This window comes from Leptinotarsa decemlineata, unplaced genomic scaffold (genome assembly GCF_025532065.1).
Source record: "Leptinotarsa decemlineata unplaced genomic scaffold, Ldec_3_MD MMD2_P_RNA_scaffold_4, whole genome shotgun sequence".
In the NCBI taxonomy this organism is placed as follows: domain Eukaryota; kingdom Metazoa; phylum Arthropoda; class Insecta; order Coleoptera; family Chrysomelidae; genus Leptinotarsa; species Leptinotarsa decemlineata.
This window is the reverse complement of record NW_027412531.1, coordinates 3,423,557-3,444,143: the sequence shown is the minus strand read 5'-3', so window position 1 is coordinate 3,444,143 and position 20,587 is coordinate 3,423,557. Positions and strand designations below refer to the sequence as shown.

At 33.7% G+C, this 20,587-nt stretch overlaps 1 protein-coding gene across 1 annotated transcript in view; it reads right to left on the bottom strand.

Annotated features, from left to right (window-relative positions):
• The window catches only part of LOC111513709 (juvenile hormone esterase), a 78,215-nt gene that overhangs the window by 7,876 nt on the left and 49,752 nt on the right, over positions 1-20,587 (bottom strand). Inside the window, exons 7-8 of the mRNA XM_074186685.1 lie at positions 11,189-11,367; positions 7,952-8,084 (exon numbers count right to left, since the gene is read on the bottom strand). Of these exons, the coding sequence (XP_074042786.1) occupies positions 7,952-8,084; positions 11,189-11,367 (312 nt within the window). The remainder of the gene's footprint in view (positions 1-7,951; positions 8,085-11,188; positions 11,368-20,587) is intronic.

Below are 20,587 nucleotides of genomic sequence, written 5' to 3'. Positions count from 1 at the left end.
AGAAATTGTACGCCTTTCAAGAGATGACGTAAGAAGTGCTAGAGAGGTTGGTAGAGTATTTAATGAGAGACATCAAGATCATCCTCGTATTAGCTGTGGTACGGTAAATAAAATAAATAAAATATTCAATGAAACTGGTGCAGTATCAAAAATGATGTTAAAAAGTTATCCTGTACAAAGACGAAACAGGAATGATCAAATCATTTTAGATTATTTCAGAAATAATCCTAATGCCAGTATAAGGAATGCCACTTTAGATTTGAATATTCCACGAGAAACTATTCGGAGATGTCTCAAGACGAAGAATATTAAACCTTTCAAGCCAAAATTTTTACACACACTTCAAGAAGGCGACGAAGCAAGACGCCTGGAATATTGTTTATGGGGGAATATTTAAACAATAGAAATTTCCTAAAAATATTTTATATACCGATGAAGCCACTTTCACTACAAATGGAGTAGTGTCATCACAGAATTGTCGCTATTAGGCAGCGGATAATTCTAACTGGGTAATAAACTGTAAAAGCCAGTATTCCCAAAAATTCAACGTCTGGTGTGTGATATTGAACAAACAAATTATTGGTCCTTTCTTTTTTGAGGAAAACATTAATGCGCAGAGGTTTCTAGAATTTTTAAATACAGAGTTTTGGGATGCTATTCACGAGCTGCCAATCAATGAACGATCAAATTCAATTGTTCAGTTAGATGGGTGTTCAGTTCATTATGCCAGAGCTGTGAGGCAATGGCTTAACGAACATTTTCTAAAACGATGGGATGGCCGTGGTAGTCCGTTTATAGAGTTGCCACCCAGATCTCCAGACCTCACAGTTTTGGACTTTTTTCTCTTGGGACTTCTCACAGAAAAGGTTTACAAAAACCGCTCGAGAGATAGAAATGAATGTTGTGCAAGAATTCGACAGATATGTGCAAATATTAGCCCTCAAGAACTAGGGAATGTAATCAGAAACATTTGTAAGCGCTACGACACATGTATCGAAATACGTAATGGATTAGTAGAGGCTACTAGAATATGAGTAAGAATTGATTGTTGTACTGAATCGATACATTTCAATAATTAGTTATAAGTTACGTTTATTAAAATTGTTTGTTTCATTGTTAGTTGAATTGTGTGAATGTAATTCCGTTATTTTTATTAAAGATATTTACGCTATTTGTTTTTTTTTTCATCTGGCGGCACTTTATTGTTGAAATCATAAAAAAATGATATATTGTGACTGTTAGCTGTGTGAGTTTTTGAATTTTTGAGTTGTCATAACTTTGTTAATAATGAATATTTTTTCATGAAATTTTGGTCACACCTATTTAGATGCACTCTGAACCCAGTGGCGTAGTGATTTTTTCAATAAAAAAATCACTAATAAAAAATCCCGATTTTCGACTAAGAAAAAATATTGTAGTATGCCCTGAAACTTTAATGAACATTTCAAATTTTGTCCCAAAGTAGACCTTTTAGTACTTGACATTTAAAGAAAAATATTGAAATCGATTCACAACTTCAAACTTTAGAGGGGTGTTTCCATTAAAAATGGGTCACACTGTATATAAATGGATCTTTTGGGTTTCCAGAAGGAGAAAATTAGTTTTCTGGAACGTTGAAAACATTTTGATTACTTACTGAAATCAATCAATCAGTCAATCAATTCATTAGTTGAAGAATTCTTCAATTACAATACAAGAGCCTACATATACTAACTTTGGTAACACGCCAGATGTGCTCAACAAATACAGATACCAATCAACTCAACATTGAAATTAAAAGTCAAAAAGGAGTATCAGTAAACAAAAGAATAGTGAATGTAACTACACCTCACGATTTGATCTTCACAAACTTTATTCGAAAAAAAATATATCACAGCATGTTTCGCTAGCACAGTAGTTTTATCACGGGATTTGAAAACTTCAAGTTGTTTCTTACACTAATATTTATATACTGTAGGTAACCATAGTTGAGACTACCTCCAAAAAATTACCTAAACCTCTACCTAAGGTACCTGTTCGATTATGATCACCTGAAGCATATTACCTCAAATCTATATCAATAACAATTCTTTCTCGGGTTTTCTAAGAAAACAAGTTCAATAATGGTGACCTATTCAAATCCAGTTGGTCATTCATTAGAATTTTTGAATCTTTCAGTTTATTAATTTCCGTTGCTTCCAAATGATTCACTTTCAAACCATTATTTTCTATGTGCGAAATTTCGAACTCTTCGATAAACATATGATTTTCTTCTAGAAGATGATTTGAATATTTTAAATTTGTTTTAAATAGCTCGTATGATGTTCCTGGATTCGATTCCTAAATGTTCTGCCAGTTTGGCCAATATATACCTTAGGACACGTTCCACACTTTGATTTATATACTCCTTTATATACTCTCAAATTTCATTTCTGTAAAATTTCGTCAACGGAGTAATGGGCTTTCAGCATAAGATCATTTTTCAGCTTAGCTTTAAAGGAATGTAAGCTAGGGGCAGATTTGATATTGTCATTGAAAGCATTATAGAGCCTGACACCCATCGATCCCGGATGACACACTGATAACACAACACAACAAAGTTTTTGTTTCGGGGTTGAAATTAGATGATTTTAATGTATTTTCACGTGTTAAAACCGAAAGTGACCATAAAAATTATATATTAGCTCTTGTTTTCAAGATATAGTATCATTATATTATATATATGTATATTGAGTTTTCAACAAATGAAATATTTCATCACCAACAGTTGGTACACATGTTTGTTTACATAACACCTCTCTCATCAGCTGTTCTTAAGTAGTAAACATAACCTATGTGAGTTTGTCAATTGTACGCACGTGGTTGCTATTGAAATTATCGTGTGAAGTTGATTTTTAAATTAATTTAAGTGCTGATCTGAAATGCCTCGAAAGTGTGTGAATTCTGTCGATAGCTTTTGCTATATATGTGGTGAAATAACATTTAAGGCTCAGAAACGTAAAATGACACCTATCGTTAAGACAGCCTATGAACATTATTTTGGTGTGAAAGTTGGGGACCAAGATAAATCATGGGCTCCTCATATATGTTGTAATTCTTGTTCCGTCATATTGCGAGAGTGGCTGAAAAATAAAAACCGGGCAATGGCTTTTGCAGTACCTATGGTTTGGCGTGAGCCTACCAATCATACAGACGACTGTTATTTCTGCTTAACTCCTCCCATTAAGCAAGGTTTATCTATGAAGAAAAGAGGAACGGTTAAATACCCTAATCTCCCATCTGCTCTTCGGCCTGTACCACACTCAGACAATTTGGGATAGAAAATCTCACTATAAAAAATTGAACTGGCCTACACGAGACCTAAACCCTAATGAGAAAAATGTAGTTTACGAGCCTCTTGTAGATCCTAAGGATGTTCTCCTTCCCCCATTACATATTAAGTTGGGACTAATGAAAAACTTTGTGAAGGCCATGGACCAGGAAGGACAAGCTTTTAAGTACTTGAGAGCAAAGTTTCCCAGGTTGAGTGATGCTAAAGTCAAGGAAGGCATCTTTATTGGGCCTCAAATCCGTGAAATCGTAAATGATCCTGCTTTTGACATGATTTTAACAGGAAATGAAAAAATAGCCTGGGAAGCCTTTAAGGGGGTTGTACATGGGTTTTTAGGTAACAAAAGAGATGATAACTTCACAGCATTGGTTAAAGAGCTTCTTCAGGTTTACCACCAACTTGGATGCAACATGTCCTTAAAAATTCATTTTCTTCACTCTCATCTTAATTTCTTCCCACAAAACTGTGGAGCTGTGAGTGACGAACATGGAGAAAGATTCCATCAAGACATTGCCTTAATGGAACAGAGATATCAGGGCCGTTGGAATGAAGCAATGCTTGCAGACTACTGCTGGTCTGTGTGTAGGGATGCTCCAGAAGTGTTTTATAAAAGACAAGCTAAACGACAGCGATCTTACAATGAATCGGATGGACTTAATTGAAATTTGGTGGTACAAACTTCTTTTATTTGTCAAAACACTAAGAATAATGTTTTTTTTTTATTCATTTTGTACTTAAAATATTCTAAAAGAAACATAACAATATTGTTTTATGTACTTTCACTTTTCACGTATAGTATAACTACTCTTTAAGATTAAGTACTGTGTATCTCAAAAACCAGAACTAATAAAAATTTTTCATTGTTATTTTCGTTTTTATCACCCCAAAATTAGTAGAAATTGACTAATTTAGTGTAGGAAACATTCAAAAAATATTTTGTTGTTGTGTTGTGTAATGCGACACTGATAATCTAGTGAATGGTTGTTGTAGTTTATATTTATTTATAGTACGATAGTCATGAGAGTGTCCACAAGTAGGAATATTAGTAACATTTTTCCTCACATAGACAATGCAGTGGTATATAAATAAACAAACACGGTAGAGTCATTATACCAATTTTAACAAAGAGTGGTTTGCAATGTCCTATCAGGCGTACCACCATCATTAACCTTACTGCTTTTTTTTGAATGGCGAATATTTCTGCCTTATATATTTATGCCTTGGATGTAGCACCCCAATGAACTATTTCATAGCAGGTGACTGACTAAATAAGAATAAAATATACCAGTTTTGAGACTTCAAGAGAGAGTGTGTTTTTCAGTTGATGGAGTATAAATATGTGTTTACTAAACTTGCATTTTATATACTCAATATGATTTCTCCAGGTGAGTTTAGAATCAATATTGATTCCTAGGTATCTTAGGTCAGGGACTTGTCAAATTGACGTGTCGTTCAGTTTCACTAAGTAGCTGCAATCTTTGAAGAATTTTTTGTAACAAAAATAGTCATTAAGTTTTGGTTGTATTAGGAACTAGTCCATTCAAATCACACCACTCGGAGAGTTGATTTGTAGCATTCTGCGCACTACTAAGCATAGTGGAAATAGTATCAGCTGATATAACAATATTGGTATCATCCTCATACACAGTCGGTAAAGAAGCAGCAGAACAGTAGGTCAAAAGCTCATTGATGAAACAAATAAACAGCAGAGGCCCGAGTACTGATCTCTGAGGTATGCCTGTTGAGATGCATTGAATATCCGAGAAGGTGTCGTTCTGATATACTCTTTGGCTACGACCATTGAAGTGAGTTACAATCCAATTCAATGCTGGCCTGTCACACACAAAAGTTTCAATTTATACAGGGTGTAACTAAATGAGGAAGTGAAAAAAAGATAGGATCTTTCATATAAAGACATTTCATTGGAGCATACCTTGTGAAGATACAGCCCCTTAAAGGGGGTACATAAAATTTTTATAACAATTTTTTTCACAAGCATTAAAAAAGTTACAATAATGAAATTTACCTGACGTTTTGTACTACCAAAAAGACATTTAGCCAGAAATTTATTTGTTTTACCCCATGGTTGTAAGGGGTGGAAAACGCAACCCCTGAAATTTATTTCCAATGTAAGTTTTTGTCTTATTATTTGTTTACCATTTGAAAATTTATTTCCGATAGCCTGTTTCATTCTGAACAAAAAATGTCTCTTGGGTTTTTTGTCCAAAATAAACCAGTTCGCAGCAAAAAATTATTTTAGGAACAACTACAGAGATACATCGTCATAAATGCGAAAATACGAAACTAATCTATCTAGTAGGTTGCTCTTACCGATAGTTACAATTAAATTGGTATGACGCTGTCAGGTTGTGAATTTTCGAAATTGAATTAATACTAATTGTGTGTTGTTGTCCTGTTCTTAATTTGTTACTTTGATAATTCACTTGTTATTAAAATGGCATAAAAAAATGAGGAAATGGCTAATATGCATTACGTTCACGGTCTGTCGCAGGGGAATGGGTTAGAAGCTTCTAGAAGATATCCTGAAATGTATCCTCAATGGCAGCATCCTCCACATAGAATATTTGGTCGACTTCATCAACGATTACGAGAATATGGTTCATTCGACAAAAGAACGCAGGATTGTGGTCGCCATCGAGAAGTACAAACACCACAGCTTGAGGAAGCAGTACTTAATTTGATTGAAGAACAACCTACTACCAGTACTAGAAAGATTGCTTTCCAGCTGAATGTTGATCATATGACGGTATTTCGAATTTTAAAGGAACAACTCTTATACCCTTACCATCTGTAACTAGTACAGACACTGTTACCCAAGACCCTCCGAACCGTCTTGAATTTTGCAATTGGATGCTGGAAATGATTAGAAGAAATTGTGACTTTCTGAAGACGATAGAATTCACAGACGAATGTAATTTTTCTCGGGACAAGATTATTAATTTTCATGATTACCACATATGGGCTGATGAAAACCCTCACGCTATTGTCGAAACTAACCATCAAGAACAGTTTTCTTTTAATATGTGGCTCGGAGTTATTGGGGATGATTCAACTGGGCCTCATTTTCTACCTCCTCGATTAAATGGTGAGGCACACGTTCAATTTTTAAGAGAAGTGCATCCAGTACTGCTGGAGAAAGTTCCTTTGGGTGTCAGAAGGGATATGTTTTTTATGCATGATGGGGCTCGCGCCCATTTTAGTCAAGTAGCAGGTCAACATTTAACTGAAACATATGCAAATCAGTGGATAGGTCGAGGAGGACCACAAAGCTGGCTCAATCCTCTCGATTTCTCTATTTGGGGCCATTCACAGCATTTTGTTTATCGTACTGTTCGCGATGTAGAGGACTTAAGAAACCGCATCATCGATACGTGCAGGGTAATCATAGAGACTCCAGGAATATTTGAGCGAATACGTGGCTCAATGCGCCGACGTCTAGACGCATGCGTAATGTCTGAAGGTAGACATATTGAACGTTTACTATGATTTCTACATGGTGTGTGTTTTGTAATTATCAAATTAGTTTTGTTCATTACCCTTAAATCGTTCAATACAGGAACTAACTACAAAATAACAATAAATCCAGTTCGCATTTATGACGACGTATCTCTGTATCCCAAGAAACATTTTTTGTTTAGAATGAAACAGGCTATTGGAAATAACTTTTTGAATGGTAAACAAATAATAAGACAAAGAGTTACATTGGGGATAAATTTTAGGGGTTGCGTTTTCCACTCGTTACAACCATGGGAAAAACCAAATAAATTACTGGCTAAGTGTCTTTTTGGTAGTACAAAATGTCAGGTTGATTTCAATATTGTAACTTTTTCACTGCTTGTGAAAAAAATTGTTATACAAATTTTATGTACCCCCTTTAAGGGGCTGTATCTTAACAAGGGATGATAACAGTAAATGCCCTGGGACCGCACCTGCACCTGCAGATCTTTTTCTAGTGACTTTTTTATTTCCTATGTTTTTGTTGGAGAGAGGTATATGCTGTTAGCATCGGATTCATATGTTTGATGTTGCTTGCTGAGGGTTTGATGTGATCAGAACTAATACTGAACTGAAGTGCGTTTTGGATATATTTTTTATACTAGACAATGTTTTTTCATACTGGACAACCATACATCTTTGTTTTCGTGGCATACAGAAAGAGTTTTCAGACATATTTATGTGTGTCGTTATTATTACCAGTTTTATATTATCCCGTGTTAGGAATCACACGTTAAAAGGTAAGAGCTCGTTAGTCCTTAGCTCCCACAAGTTTCTCAACTTCTGAGACTTGTCGTTCGTATGGGGGCGACAGCTGATTAACGGAAAAACAGATAATAAACAGATAGATCCTATGACCGTTATTTAGTAGTGATTGATTGAATAGTGATGATTCTCTTTATTGTTGTGAGTAGACATATAGTATTGGAGCACTTATATTGAAAATTTCACTATCTAGGCTATTTACGTTTAGTGGTAGGTTATGATATTTGTTTAACCAATATGCCATTTTAGTGTTTTCCTCTAGTTACTCCTGATTCCAAATATATGAAATGTGATTAATGTGAATAACAGAAATATTCATCAGTCATGGATATATATCTACAGAGAATGTGCAAGTCTTACCTTTGAGAGTTCTGTTTAAGGATCCTCCAAGAGCTCCAACATAGGAAAACACATACATATATGTTGTGGAATATTGGGAGATGTCCATAGCTGTTTTTCTAACGGGTCTATCGAATTGGTCGTTACTAATGAACTGAAATAAAAGTGAATTTTCTATGAGAAGTCCTAACCAAATATGGAAAATGAATTTGATCTGAATTATTGAGGTCAAAAACATTGTTTTTGATGAGTATGGACAATTAAAAAATTATATTTTCCAGTAGACGATTTTTGTCAGTATAATAAGTCGAATAATATTTTTCTAATATGTCATGGAAAATGTGATTTTCTCAGGAGTTTCACCAAGTGTATTCAATTCGAGAGATAGGTAGAATTAAAAACTATAGTGTAGAATACCCTTTCCATTACACCGAATATTCCAATAATAATGTCTACCGTGTTAATATTTTGGGCAGTATTAAAAGTTACTCCTTTCGTTTTGGTGACATTCAAAAATAATGAATTTTCACTGAACCAATTTTGCAAGTTATCAAGATCAAAATTTATATTTTGTTGTAATTCAGACAAATCTTTTGTTTTAGGGGGGAAGAATCATCAGCATAAACTGAGTGACTTTTGCAAAACAGATGGCAACTCATTGATATAGGGAATAAAAAAGATTTGCCCCAAAAGTGATCCTTGGGAAACACCTGTCATCATTCAACTGATCGGAAAAGAAAGTTTCGTTATAATTCTCATTCCAATATTGTGTCTCGACAGCCTGGATGCGATTTGGAAGATTTGATACGAACTAGTCATGCTGAATAACTCTAATACCCGTTTTATATCGTCTGTCTGGGAAATTTTCTGTTGTATGTAGTCAAAAGCAAGACAGATGTCACAAAAAATCCCAGTGGGATTTTTGCCTGCTTCAACAGACTGTAGAAGATTCGAATAAAAAGAAATAATTACCATTGTAGTGGAATGATTCGATCTGAATCCATGATGACTCGGAGTTAGAATATCATTTAAAGTCAGAAAATTATGTAGAGTTATGTATTATAATAATAATGATGTCGTTCATTATGCATAAAAATACATTCATAATTTTCACTAGTTCGGACTTCCATTATCTACTACATAAAATGATTTGAAATCCCTGAAACAACTAAAAAAGGAAAATTGAAAATGAATAGCTGAAAATAACAATTGTATTAACCGAAATAAACCTGAAATGAAATGCTACCGCATTTGCCGGTTGATTGGTCAAACCACCAACACTGACATAAAAACTTGGCAAGTTGACTTGGGTGTCACACCAATAGGTGGTTTCACTTATGTTTCGCTTTCGTTTACGCAGTTACTTTTATCAAGTACTTTTCTTGGTTTTTCACATTTTGTCTTCAATCGAGGACCGCCTGCCCGGTACTGACGATGCCCAATAGGCTGAAACAGCTGTCTACCGGTGGCTCTTGAATTGAAATCAATATGGGAATGATCAAAAAAGTACTTATCTATTCATCTTTTGATTTTCATGGAATCATTTTCCAGCAGCTTGACCGCATTAATCTTTCTCATTTATATATATATATATATATATATATATATATATATATATATATATATATATATATATATATATATATATTTCAATATTAAATTCTACAAAAAGGATTTGAAGCTTTATATCTTCTATTAATTATCTGCGAGCGCTTTCGACAGTTGGTAGTACTGTCATCTTCTGGCACTCCTCAAACTGAACTGGTCATCCTGTTGTCTGTCTCTTTATACGGTCAGAGCGTCTTAACTCAGGTATTTCATGTACTTTAGGTAAATTTGCCTGTATTTGTTCTGCATCAGGTACTCTTCTTCGTGTTAGATCTTCTCTAGGAATGTGTATGGTTTTGTTTAATATACACATTCCTAGAGAAGATCTAACACGATATATATATATATATATATATATATATATATATATATATAAATATATATATATATATATATATATATATATATATATATATATATATTTTATATATATATATATATATATATATATATATATATATATATATATATATATATATATATATATATATATATATATATATATATATATATATATATATATATATGTGTATGAATAATATATAGAGCTAATTGCCTCTGATGATGAAAATTCTTTGCTATTACGCATAACAAATCGTAGCATTTTCATTGCCCGGGATGTTATTTTTTCGATATGTGACGAGAACGTTAGTTTTTCATCAAAGATAATACCCAGATCTCTCGATTCGTTACTTCTCACCAATATATTATCCAATTTGTATTTATATATCTGTTGTTCATTTCTTTATAATAATTTTTATTTTTCATCTCGTGTTGATACTTCAATTTTTTATTTTTTGGTTGTTGCTTGTATTTTATTTCATTGTAATTTCAGCTTCTTTGCTTAATATAATTGTTATTTTCAGCTATTTTTTGTTAATTCGTTTTTTTTACACGCTTCATATTAGCTTCACCTGTATGTATGTATGTTTGTTTGTTTGTAACTTTCAAGCTCGGGATCTATTTTGAGAGAGTTATTGGCATTATTGCTTGATCTATTCGAGGGCAGATGGCGCAGAACGTAACCTCCTGTATATTTCTTGATCTATTCGCGGGAAGATGGTGCTGTATGTAACCTCCTTGATAGGTTGTTCAAAAGAAAATCAAAATAAATAAATACAATTTAAAAAAAAACTTAAAAACACGCTTTTAAAGAACATTGAACTAAAATGATAATTTTTTTTTAATAAGCTTAAAACAATGACGAATGAAAAATACTAGTAGTATCGTGTGCCATATATGTGCCATATTTTTTGTATATCTAGCGCCCACGTTTTTTCACAAAAGTACTAGTATTTTTCGATCGTTGTTGTTTTAAGCTCATTTAAAAAAAATATTTTTAACTTTTCAATTCATTAGTTCTCTCAGGGATTTCAGATCATTTTATATAATATTAGACAATGGAAGTTCGAACTAATGAAATGACCATGATACGTTGTCAACAACCTTCAAACAAACAATGAATTTTATTTGTTTATGATTATTGATTCAGAAATGAAAATCATGAATTATTTCGAATATTTTCAATTCCATAATTACTAAAACTAATAATTCATCAGTTCATCAATATTATTGTTTCACATTTTTTTATTATATTATTAAACCATGGAGCATTTTGTATGTAACTCTTCTCTATCATTGTATACTCACCTCACTTATTTTATCTTCTGGAGCCAAACTGATTGAGAGACAATTGAAATATTCACATTTGATTCTTGCATTTGCCCCGACTCTTTTGGGTTGGAATATGCCTCTTTCGTTATTCAAGTTCGCTGGAGACAAAATAGTCGGACTTACGTCCAACTGAGCAAGGAACAACCTTATGATACCTATGAAAAAAACAATCATTGAAAGATGTCCTCCTCGAATCGGATTTTGAGATTGGTGACTTCAAGTTTATTTGAAATTGGGAAAACCTGTACTCGTACATGATAGAATAGTGATATTGTTTTCAAATTTGAAATGAAGATGTACATTTTTCAAAGATATTCAAAAGTTGTACATTTTTCATGAATCAAACTTTTACTTTATATTCCAAATTTCTATTCCAAATGATAATACTGTTTGAAGATACTTTATATTCATGATAAGAACTTTATGGAGACTTTTTATAATTTTATTTCTAGTAAAAATATAACAACTGAACTTGACAATATACAGGGCTTTTCATGATGAGCGTTAATTAGCCGTTTCTGGCAAACTATCCAACGGATCAACCTGAAAATTCCACAGTATGCATAAGTCAATATGACCTACACGCCTAAAATATTTTAGACGAAGCGGCGTTGTCGCTTCTACTATAAAGTAGCGGCTTCCTTGATTTTTCAAATGGAACACCCCGTATATAATATCATATTATGATTCATTATCATTTTGTCAACAAATTCATATAATATTTCCCTATACCTATCTATTACCGTTTAGAAGATATAAATTAATTTCAATATTTTTTTTACCAAACATGAACTTTCATAAATGCTGATAATCTTGAACTCTCTTGCACTAAAACGATCAAATTTGAAATGGAGTGGAGTGATACTATGAGGATCTTCACTCCGAGTCATATTTTCATTTGCCTCATACAGGGTCTTCAAAAAATGCAGATACTTTGATCTCATGAAAAAATGAGTGGAACTCAATTTTTTCAAATGGAACACCCTGTATATTTCAACATTTTTGAGCTCTACATCCAATTTTAGATCAACTTTGTTCAGATAATACTATTTCTATTTTGAACCGTTTCCGAGAAAAACTGTTTCAAACGGAAATTGACATGGTTTCCTTGTTCATCACTCATTTTTGTGAAACAGATTTTGTTTGATGTTTCTCAATTAGTCACAAATAATACAAGAAAAGATAGTTATCAAAATACTCCTCAACCATCGAATGAAACTTCTCTTCAAACAATATTTTTATTTACGCTGAAACACGAACTGAAAAGAATAAACCCATAAATTAATGAGTTGATTTAATCGTCAGTGTATTTCAGAATATGTTGAAACACATCTCCACCTCTACTTAAACAAACATGTGATCTCTTCAAAAGATTGTCATGTGTAGCGCTTCTGATCAAGTCTGGAGTCAAACTATTGAAAGCGGTTGTAACTCTCGATTTCATATCTTCCATTGTTGTTATTGGAGTAGAGTAAACCATATTTTTAATGAAACCCCACACGAAATAAACTAATGCCATCTAATGCCATCTGGTGTTCTAGGAGGCCAACGAAAAGGTCCATTAATACCAATCCATCTGTCTTCGAAGATTTCGGTTAAAGCTTCGCTGACTGAATGAGAATTATGGGGTGGAGCACCATCCATTTGGTACCATACACGTTCTCTTCCTGGTCTATTATTTAAAATCATTTGAATTCCTTTCGTCAGTAAATCTTCATATTTTGATGCATTCAAAGCATCATCATAAAACTCGATATAAAAAATTGACTCATCCTTAATGGCACAAAATACATTGAATTGCCATTTTTCTTGAAAACCCCTTTGGCGGACAACATGGGAATTTTCTGGCGCCCAATAATGACTGTTGTGTCTATTGGAAACTTCATTTTTTGTGAACTTGGCCTCATCTGTCCATATAATATTGTCAAGGAAATGTTCATCCTCTTGAGTCTTGACAAGTAACTATTCAAAAAATTCCACTCTACGAGGTAAATCAGTCTCTTTCATATGTTGGACACAGTAGAACTTATAGGAATGCCATTTATGCTTATTAAGAATTCGACAAATTGTCACGTAGGGTATACCTATCTGACTTTCAGCCTCGTGCAGAGAAGCATTTGGAAATGCATGAAAGTATCCCAAAACTGTTATACCATTGTCATCATCATCCACTTTAGTCTTCTTACGAATGATTTTTGGACGGAAGGTTCCATTCAACCTACAGTTTTTCAGTAGTCGATTTATCACATTATTATTCGGCTTCGGAAGTTGTGGATATCTTTCATGAAATACTCGGCATGTTCTACTTGCAATTCTATTGCACTCACCATAAATTATTGATAAATTCAAGAAATCTTCATTACTCTAACCTAATCTTGACATTATTCTATTATAATTGGTAGCTATCACAATCAGTCAAAACCACCAACGAAAGTCTGACGTTAAATAATTGGTTTATTTATTTTTCCAAAGCACACTATTGAAAAATATTAATGTGTACTGTTATACGTTAGAGACCAATACCTCAATGTATACAAATTGTAACTTTTTCTAAGGTAGGTACATACCAATTTCGAATTGACTGATCTGAGACAGTTGAAAAATTGGACCAAAAAAAATATTACTAAGTATAAAAAAAAGTTGAATATCCAAAATAAGTGATGAATTCAAAAAAACGAGCAAGAAAAACACGTAAGTTTCCGTTTGAAACAGTTTATCTCGAAAACGGTTCAAAATAGAAATTGTATTATCTGAACAGGGTTAATCTTAAATTGGATGTAGAACTCAAAAATGTTGAAATATACAGGATGTTCCATGTGAAAAAATTGAGTTCCACTCATTTTTTCATGAGATCACAATAGCTGCATTTTTTGAAGACCCTGTATGAGACAGATGAAAATATGACTCGGAGTGAAGATCCAGCATTTATGAAAGTTCATGCTTGGTAAAAAAATATCGAAATTAATTTATATCTTCCAAACGGTAATAGATAGGTATAGAGAAATAGTATATGAATTTGTTGACAAAGTGATAATGAATCATAATATGATATTATATACGGGGTGTTCCATTTGAAAAATCAAAGAAGCCGCTACTTTATAGTAGAAGCGACAACGCCGCTCCGTCTGAAATATTTTAGGCGTGTAGGTCATATTGATTTATGCATACTGTGAAATTTTCAGGTTGATCCGTTAAATAGTTTGTCAGAAACGGCTAATTAACGCTCATCATGAAAAGCCATGTATATCAACATGCAACCATAGAAACATCGAATCAAAAATATATAAATATGTGGCTCAAATTCATTTTTGTTGTTAATCTCCAACACCCCTTCTCAACAATAAAGAATTTTCTGTCTTCAATCCAATCAAACTTCCTAATGTTGACAACTTTCAGGCCCAAGTGGTTTTGTCAGAAAATCAGCCAACATCGAACTGGTCGGACAATACTTAAAATTAATTTTGTTTTTCTGCTTCAGATCTTTGATAAAATTGTATTTCGTTTCTATATGTTTTGTCCTGTCACTCATTTTGCCACTGTCAATCATTTTAAAACATGATTGATTGTCTTCGAAAATAATCGTCTCTGAGATCTCGATTTGAAAATCTTGAAAAAGTCCTGCCAAATATATGGTCTGTTGACAAGCTTCTGACAGGGAGATGAATTCTGCCTCGGTAGATGTAAGTGCCACACAAGTTTGCTTCTTACATAACCTATCGAACATCGCTCCCATGTATTTGAATAAATATCCACTATTTGACTTTCTGTCAGTTTTATCTCCAGCCCAGTCAGCGTCGGAAAAACCGTATAAAATATTATTTCCTTCTGAAAGATTTCCCAACTGAATTTCTATATTCAGAGTTTCTTCAAGATATTTCATGATCCGTTTTACTTCTGTCCAGTCGTATTTATGAGGATTACTAACATTTCTTCCAAGAATTGACGTAGCAATACATATATCTGGCCTTGTATTCACAGAAAGATACAATAGTGCTCCTATTGCGCTTCAATAAACATCTTCATTATGAAATTTTTCATCAGTGGAAAATCTATTTTGTAGTATCCTGTATCCAAAAGGATGCTAGCTGGTTTGGCAGATTCCATATTGAAATTTTTTAATAGTTTTGAAATGTATTTCTGTTGATGAATATAATATAAATATAAAGTCCATCACTATTTCTTCGTACTTGTATTCCAAGATAATTTTCATTGTTTCCCAAACTTGTCATTTTGAAAGTTTTTTGTATCAATTCGGCTGTTTTCTCGATAATGGTGATGTTTTCACAAGCTATTAGAATATCATCGACATATATCCTCTTTATTAGTATAGAGACATTGATCATAATCACCCCTTCTAAAACCGATATCAGTAAGAACTTTGTTTATTGTTGAATTCCATATTCGAGCTGATTTTTTTAATCCATATATAGTTTTATTCAATTTGCAGACCAAATCTGTTTAAAAATCTGTTTTTCCGTTAACCAGCTGTCGCACCCCTACGAACGACAACCCTCAGAAGTCGAAACTTGTGCGAGCTAAGGATTAACGAGGTCTTACCTTTTAACTTCTGATTCCTTCAATATAGCCTTGGGGCTGTTTCAGGTATATTACTTCATTCAAATCCGCATTTAGGAAAGCCGTTTTGAAGTCATAATGATGAACGTGCATTTTTTTCCTCCCAGCAATGGTTAAAAGAAGACGAAATGTTGTTTGTTTGACAACTGGAGCAAAAACTTCGTCATAATCAAGACCATATTTTTGAAAAAAAACCCTGAGCAACAATCCTTGCTTTATATCTGGATATATTGCCTTGATTATCGGTTTTTAATTTGAAAAATCCATTTGCTTCCACAATTGCCGTTTTATCTGGTGGTAATTCAGTCAATGTCACCATCAATTAACATGCTCCTGACCATCTCTGTTAAATATCTATTCTTTCTTTCAGCTACACCATTCTGCTGACTTGAATATGGCGCCGTGAGTTGCATTTCTATACCTTCATTTTTCAGGAAATTCCTAACTTCTGTGTTCATATACTCGCCTCCTCTGTCAGATCTGATGATTTTTGGTTTTCTGCCGAATTTATTTTCGACCATTCTGACGTAATCTTGAAGTTTCTCTGATACTTCGGATTTCTGATTGAAAAGATAAATAATGGAATATCTACTATAATCGTCTATGAAGGTGAGTATATACTTCTTTCTTCCAGGAGTTATAGTACGCATGGGACCACAAACATCAGTATGCACCAAATCCAATACTTTGGTAGATTTTGTCAAAGATTTCTTTGGGAATGATTTTCTTGACAGTTTACCTTTAATGCAAGTTTCACATTTCAATAAACGTCCACAATTCTTGATTTTCATTCCATTCACCATGTTTTTATTTGTAATTTCTCGTATAATGGTAGAATCACGGTGGTCAAACCTTTTGTGCCATAAATGAATGCAGTCGTCATTACAGCCTTCCCATACAGTCATTGCTGAATTGTACTGATTCAGTTCATATAAATTACCAACCAGTGCGAGCGTTCTTTGAACAACAACTGTATTATTTGATTTGATGAAACAATGCTGCTTATCAAATTCGACTTTGAATCCAAGAAGTGTTAATTTCTTGACCAAAAGTAACTTTTAGCGAGCTCGGGTACATAAAGGTTGTCCTTCACTGTGATTTCTGTTTTCTTATTGTCATCCAGAATACAAGTTAACTGTCCAGTTCCTACACCATGAGAACGAACTTTTCTACAGTCGGCTAATTCAACTTCACTCAGCGAATCCTTGAAATGCTTATTGTTTGTCACATGACTACTTGCTCCAGAGTCTATATACCATTCATGAGCTTGAGCTTTATCACTAACGTTAAAGCAAACATGAGTGTTTTCGTCAGTTTCTTCATTATCTGTAGAAACTACATTGGCTGTATTTGATTGTCTTTCCGATTTCTTATGATAAAAACAATCTTTCTTCATATGTCCTATTTTCTTACAGAAATGACATCACATTTTTCGAGTTACAGTGCTCGAATGCCTTTTTAACAGACCCTTTCTTGTAAACTTTTAGAGCCATTTCACTAGTTGATGTGGAATTCTCCTTCCGCCTATGATACTCCTGTACCAATTTGCCTTTTACCATTTCTAGAGTCAGATCACACTCTGCCCTTCCTTCTAATGCTGTTACCAGATTTTCATAGCTTTCCGGGAGACTGCATAAAAGTAGTGCTACTTGTAGATTCTCTGCTAGATTTTCTCCCAATGTGACTAACTGATCGATAATGCTCATCATATTAGCTATGTGCTTTTCCATGTCACCATTTTCAGGTAATGTTGTTTTACGTAACCGCTTCAGCAGAAAAACTTTATTGATAAGAGTTGGTTTTATTGTTTCTTTAAATTCTCCCAAGCTTCTTTGGCTGTTTTACAATTCTTAACATGTATCACTTGTGAATCTTTGATTAGTAAACCAATTGTAGCTCTCGCTTTACCATCTTTTGCATCCCAATCACTGTTCCTTTGTTCAGGTGGGGATTGAGTGACTATGCTCCATAGTTCTTCTTTCAGTAGAATCATTTCAACCTTTTATTTCCGTATTTGGTAATTATTGCTATTCAGCCTGACTATGTTGAATTTTGTCACATCCATATCAACAACAGTTTTACTTATACAGGGTGTTCCTTTAACACATGCTAATATTTAAGGAGGTAATCCTTAGACCCATTTTAAGGAAAAAACGTCCTATGGACGTATGTCCTAAACGCCTTAACTTTTGAGATACAGGGTGGCAAAGTTTTCAAAAATAATCAGTTTTTTAATAATAACTGAGATAATTTTGTAGACATCTGCGGCATATTTGGTACATATGTTCCATGCCTTAAGGCGCATTTTCTGATGCACAATTTTCTTAATTTTCTCTGCCAGTGGCGTACGTACGAGTTTTGAAATGTATATTTTTGGCGAAAAAAATACTACGCCACTGCTTTATCTTGAATTAAAAATTATTTTTGAAATCTCCATACATTTTTGAGCACATTTGATCTGCTGGGTTTTCTTTGTTCGACGCATGGTTTTCGCTCAAAAATCGCTTTACTAAGGATAAATTCCTCAAAAATCTGATGCGGTATCGTGCATCGACTGAAAGCAAACTAAGAGATCAGATTTGTTGCAAAATAATTGAGGATCTAAAAGGTATTTGTTTGTTGTCAGATGCACTGTTCTCAATTAAAATTACGTCATAACGCAGCACCGCTTAATAATTTTTGAAAACATAAATTTAGTTATCCTGGAATAAATGACGTGTAGCAGAATTTATTTACTGCACCTCTTGGAAATATGGAGCCGAACGTTTTCAAATATTCATCGTCGACTTGGGGAAACTGGTAGTTTCAAGAAAGGGACTCCGGAAGGTAGACCTCGTGTAGTAAGAACTCCTGAAATTGAGGAAGCGGTGCTGCAAAAAATTGAGGAACATCCTGAGACGAGTACGAGGAAGATCGCTAGAACTTTGGATATTTGTCATCAAATTGTTTGGCGTATTTTGGTTGATTTTTTGTTATACCCATACCATATTTCAAGAGTGCAGGCATCACTCCCCAGAGATTTTCCACAGCGTGTGAACTTCAGTCAGTGGTATCTACAAAGTATTGCACTAAATCCGCAGTTTGAGACACAAATTTTGTTCACAGACGAAGCAAATTTTTCTCGGAATGCCATTCAAAATTTCCATAACAATCATGTGTGGGCTGAAAAAATCCCCATGCAATAACCGAAACCCATTTCCAACACCAATTTTCGGTTAATGTATGGGCAGGAATTATAGGTGATCATCTAATAGGCCCATTTTTTCTGCCAGGACGCCTTGATGGTCGTTCTCATTTACACTTTCTCGAAGAAGTCTTACCTGGGTTATTGGAAGATGTGCCACTTGCGTTAAGGAATCGAATATGGTACATGCACGATGGCGCCCCTGCTCATTTCAGTGTAATTGTCCGAAATCATTTAAATACAGTTTATCCTAATCGTTGGATAGGTCGCGGAGGACCACAGCAATGGCCAGCAAGATCCCCCGATCTCGACAGTTCAGATTTTTTTTATGGGGTCACCTTAAAACTCTTGTGTATAAAACTCCCGTTAATACTTTAGAAGATTTAAGAGAGCGAATAGTTGCCTCGTGTGAAACTATACGAAATACGCCGGGAATATTTGAACGGGTGCGTAATTCCATGCGTAGAAGGGCGGAAGCATGCATACTAAGTGCAGGTGGCCACTTCCAACAATTTTTATAATTAGTTTTGGTATTATTACTAATTAACAAATTTGTGCTATTCGTTAAGACTTACTGTCACAAAATAAAATAAAACTCGTTTTTGTGAAAAATTTATTTTTTTGCAGAATATGTTTTCAAATATTATTAGGGAATTGGTAATGCGTTATGAAGCAATTTTCAGATTCTCATTCATTTTAGAATTGATCTAATTTCTTAATTTGCTTTCTGTCGATTTTTATTTTTTTAAGTGAAAATCATGCGTCGTACAAAGAAATACCAGGAGATCAAATTTTCTCAAAAATAAATGAGGATTTTAAAAATGATTTCATTTTGAAAAAAAAGCATTGGCGTAGTACTTTTTCCCCAAAAATATTCAATACGAAACCCGTAGGGGTGCCACTGTTTGAAAAAATACAAATTTGTGTACATCAGAAAATGCGCCTTGAGGCATGGAACATATGTACCAAATATGCCAAAGATGTCTACAAAATTATCTCAGTTATTATTAAAAAACTGATTATTTTTGAAAACTTTGCCACCCTGTATCTCAAAAGTTAAGGCTAAACGCCTTAACTTGGACATACGTCCATAGGAAGTTTTTTTCTTAAAATGGGTCTGAGAATTGCCTCCTTGAATATTAGCATGTGTTTAAGGAACACCCTGTATATGCCAGTTTTATTGAAACGTTACTGGGTCCATAACCTGTTTGAAGATACTTTATATTTATGAAAAGTGTGTGTATTTTCTATAATGTTATCCAATTCAGTACTGAAGAGCCTTAGGGCAGGTGTCTTAATGCGAAACATCGGTGTATTCGAGTGAGGATGGCAGTGTTCTATGTAAGTGCAATTTGTTACCATTCATTTGAAGTAGAACTCATGTGAATGATATCTGATTTTTATTCCACAACGAATGTTTGAAATACAAACTGAGTAGAGAAAAGTATCTTCTGTATGATTCAGTGTTCATATAAAAGTATTTGTTTCGAAAGAATTTTTTCTTTCGTATAATTCAATGTTTATATGAAAGTAGCTGTTTCAGGAAGACTTTCGTTCAGTTTGTGTCTGAAAGTTACTTCTTTGCATGATCTACACATCCATGTATAGAGTTACTT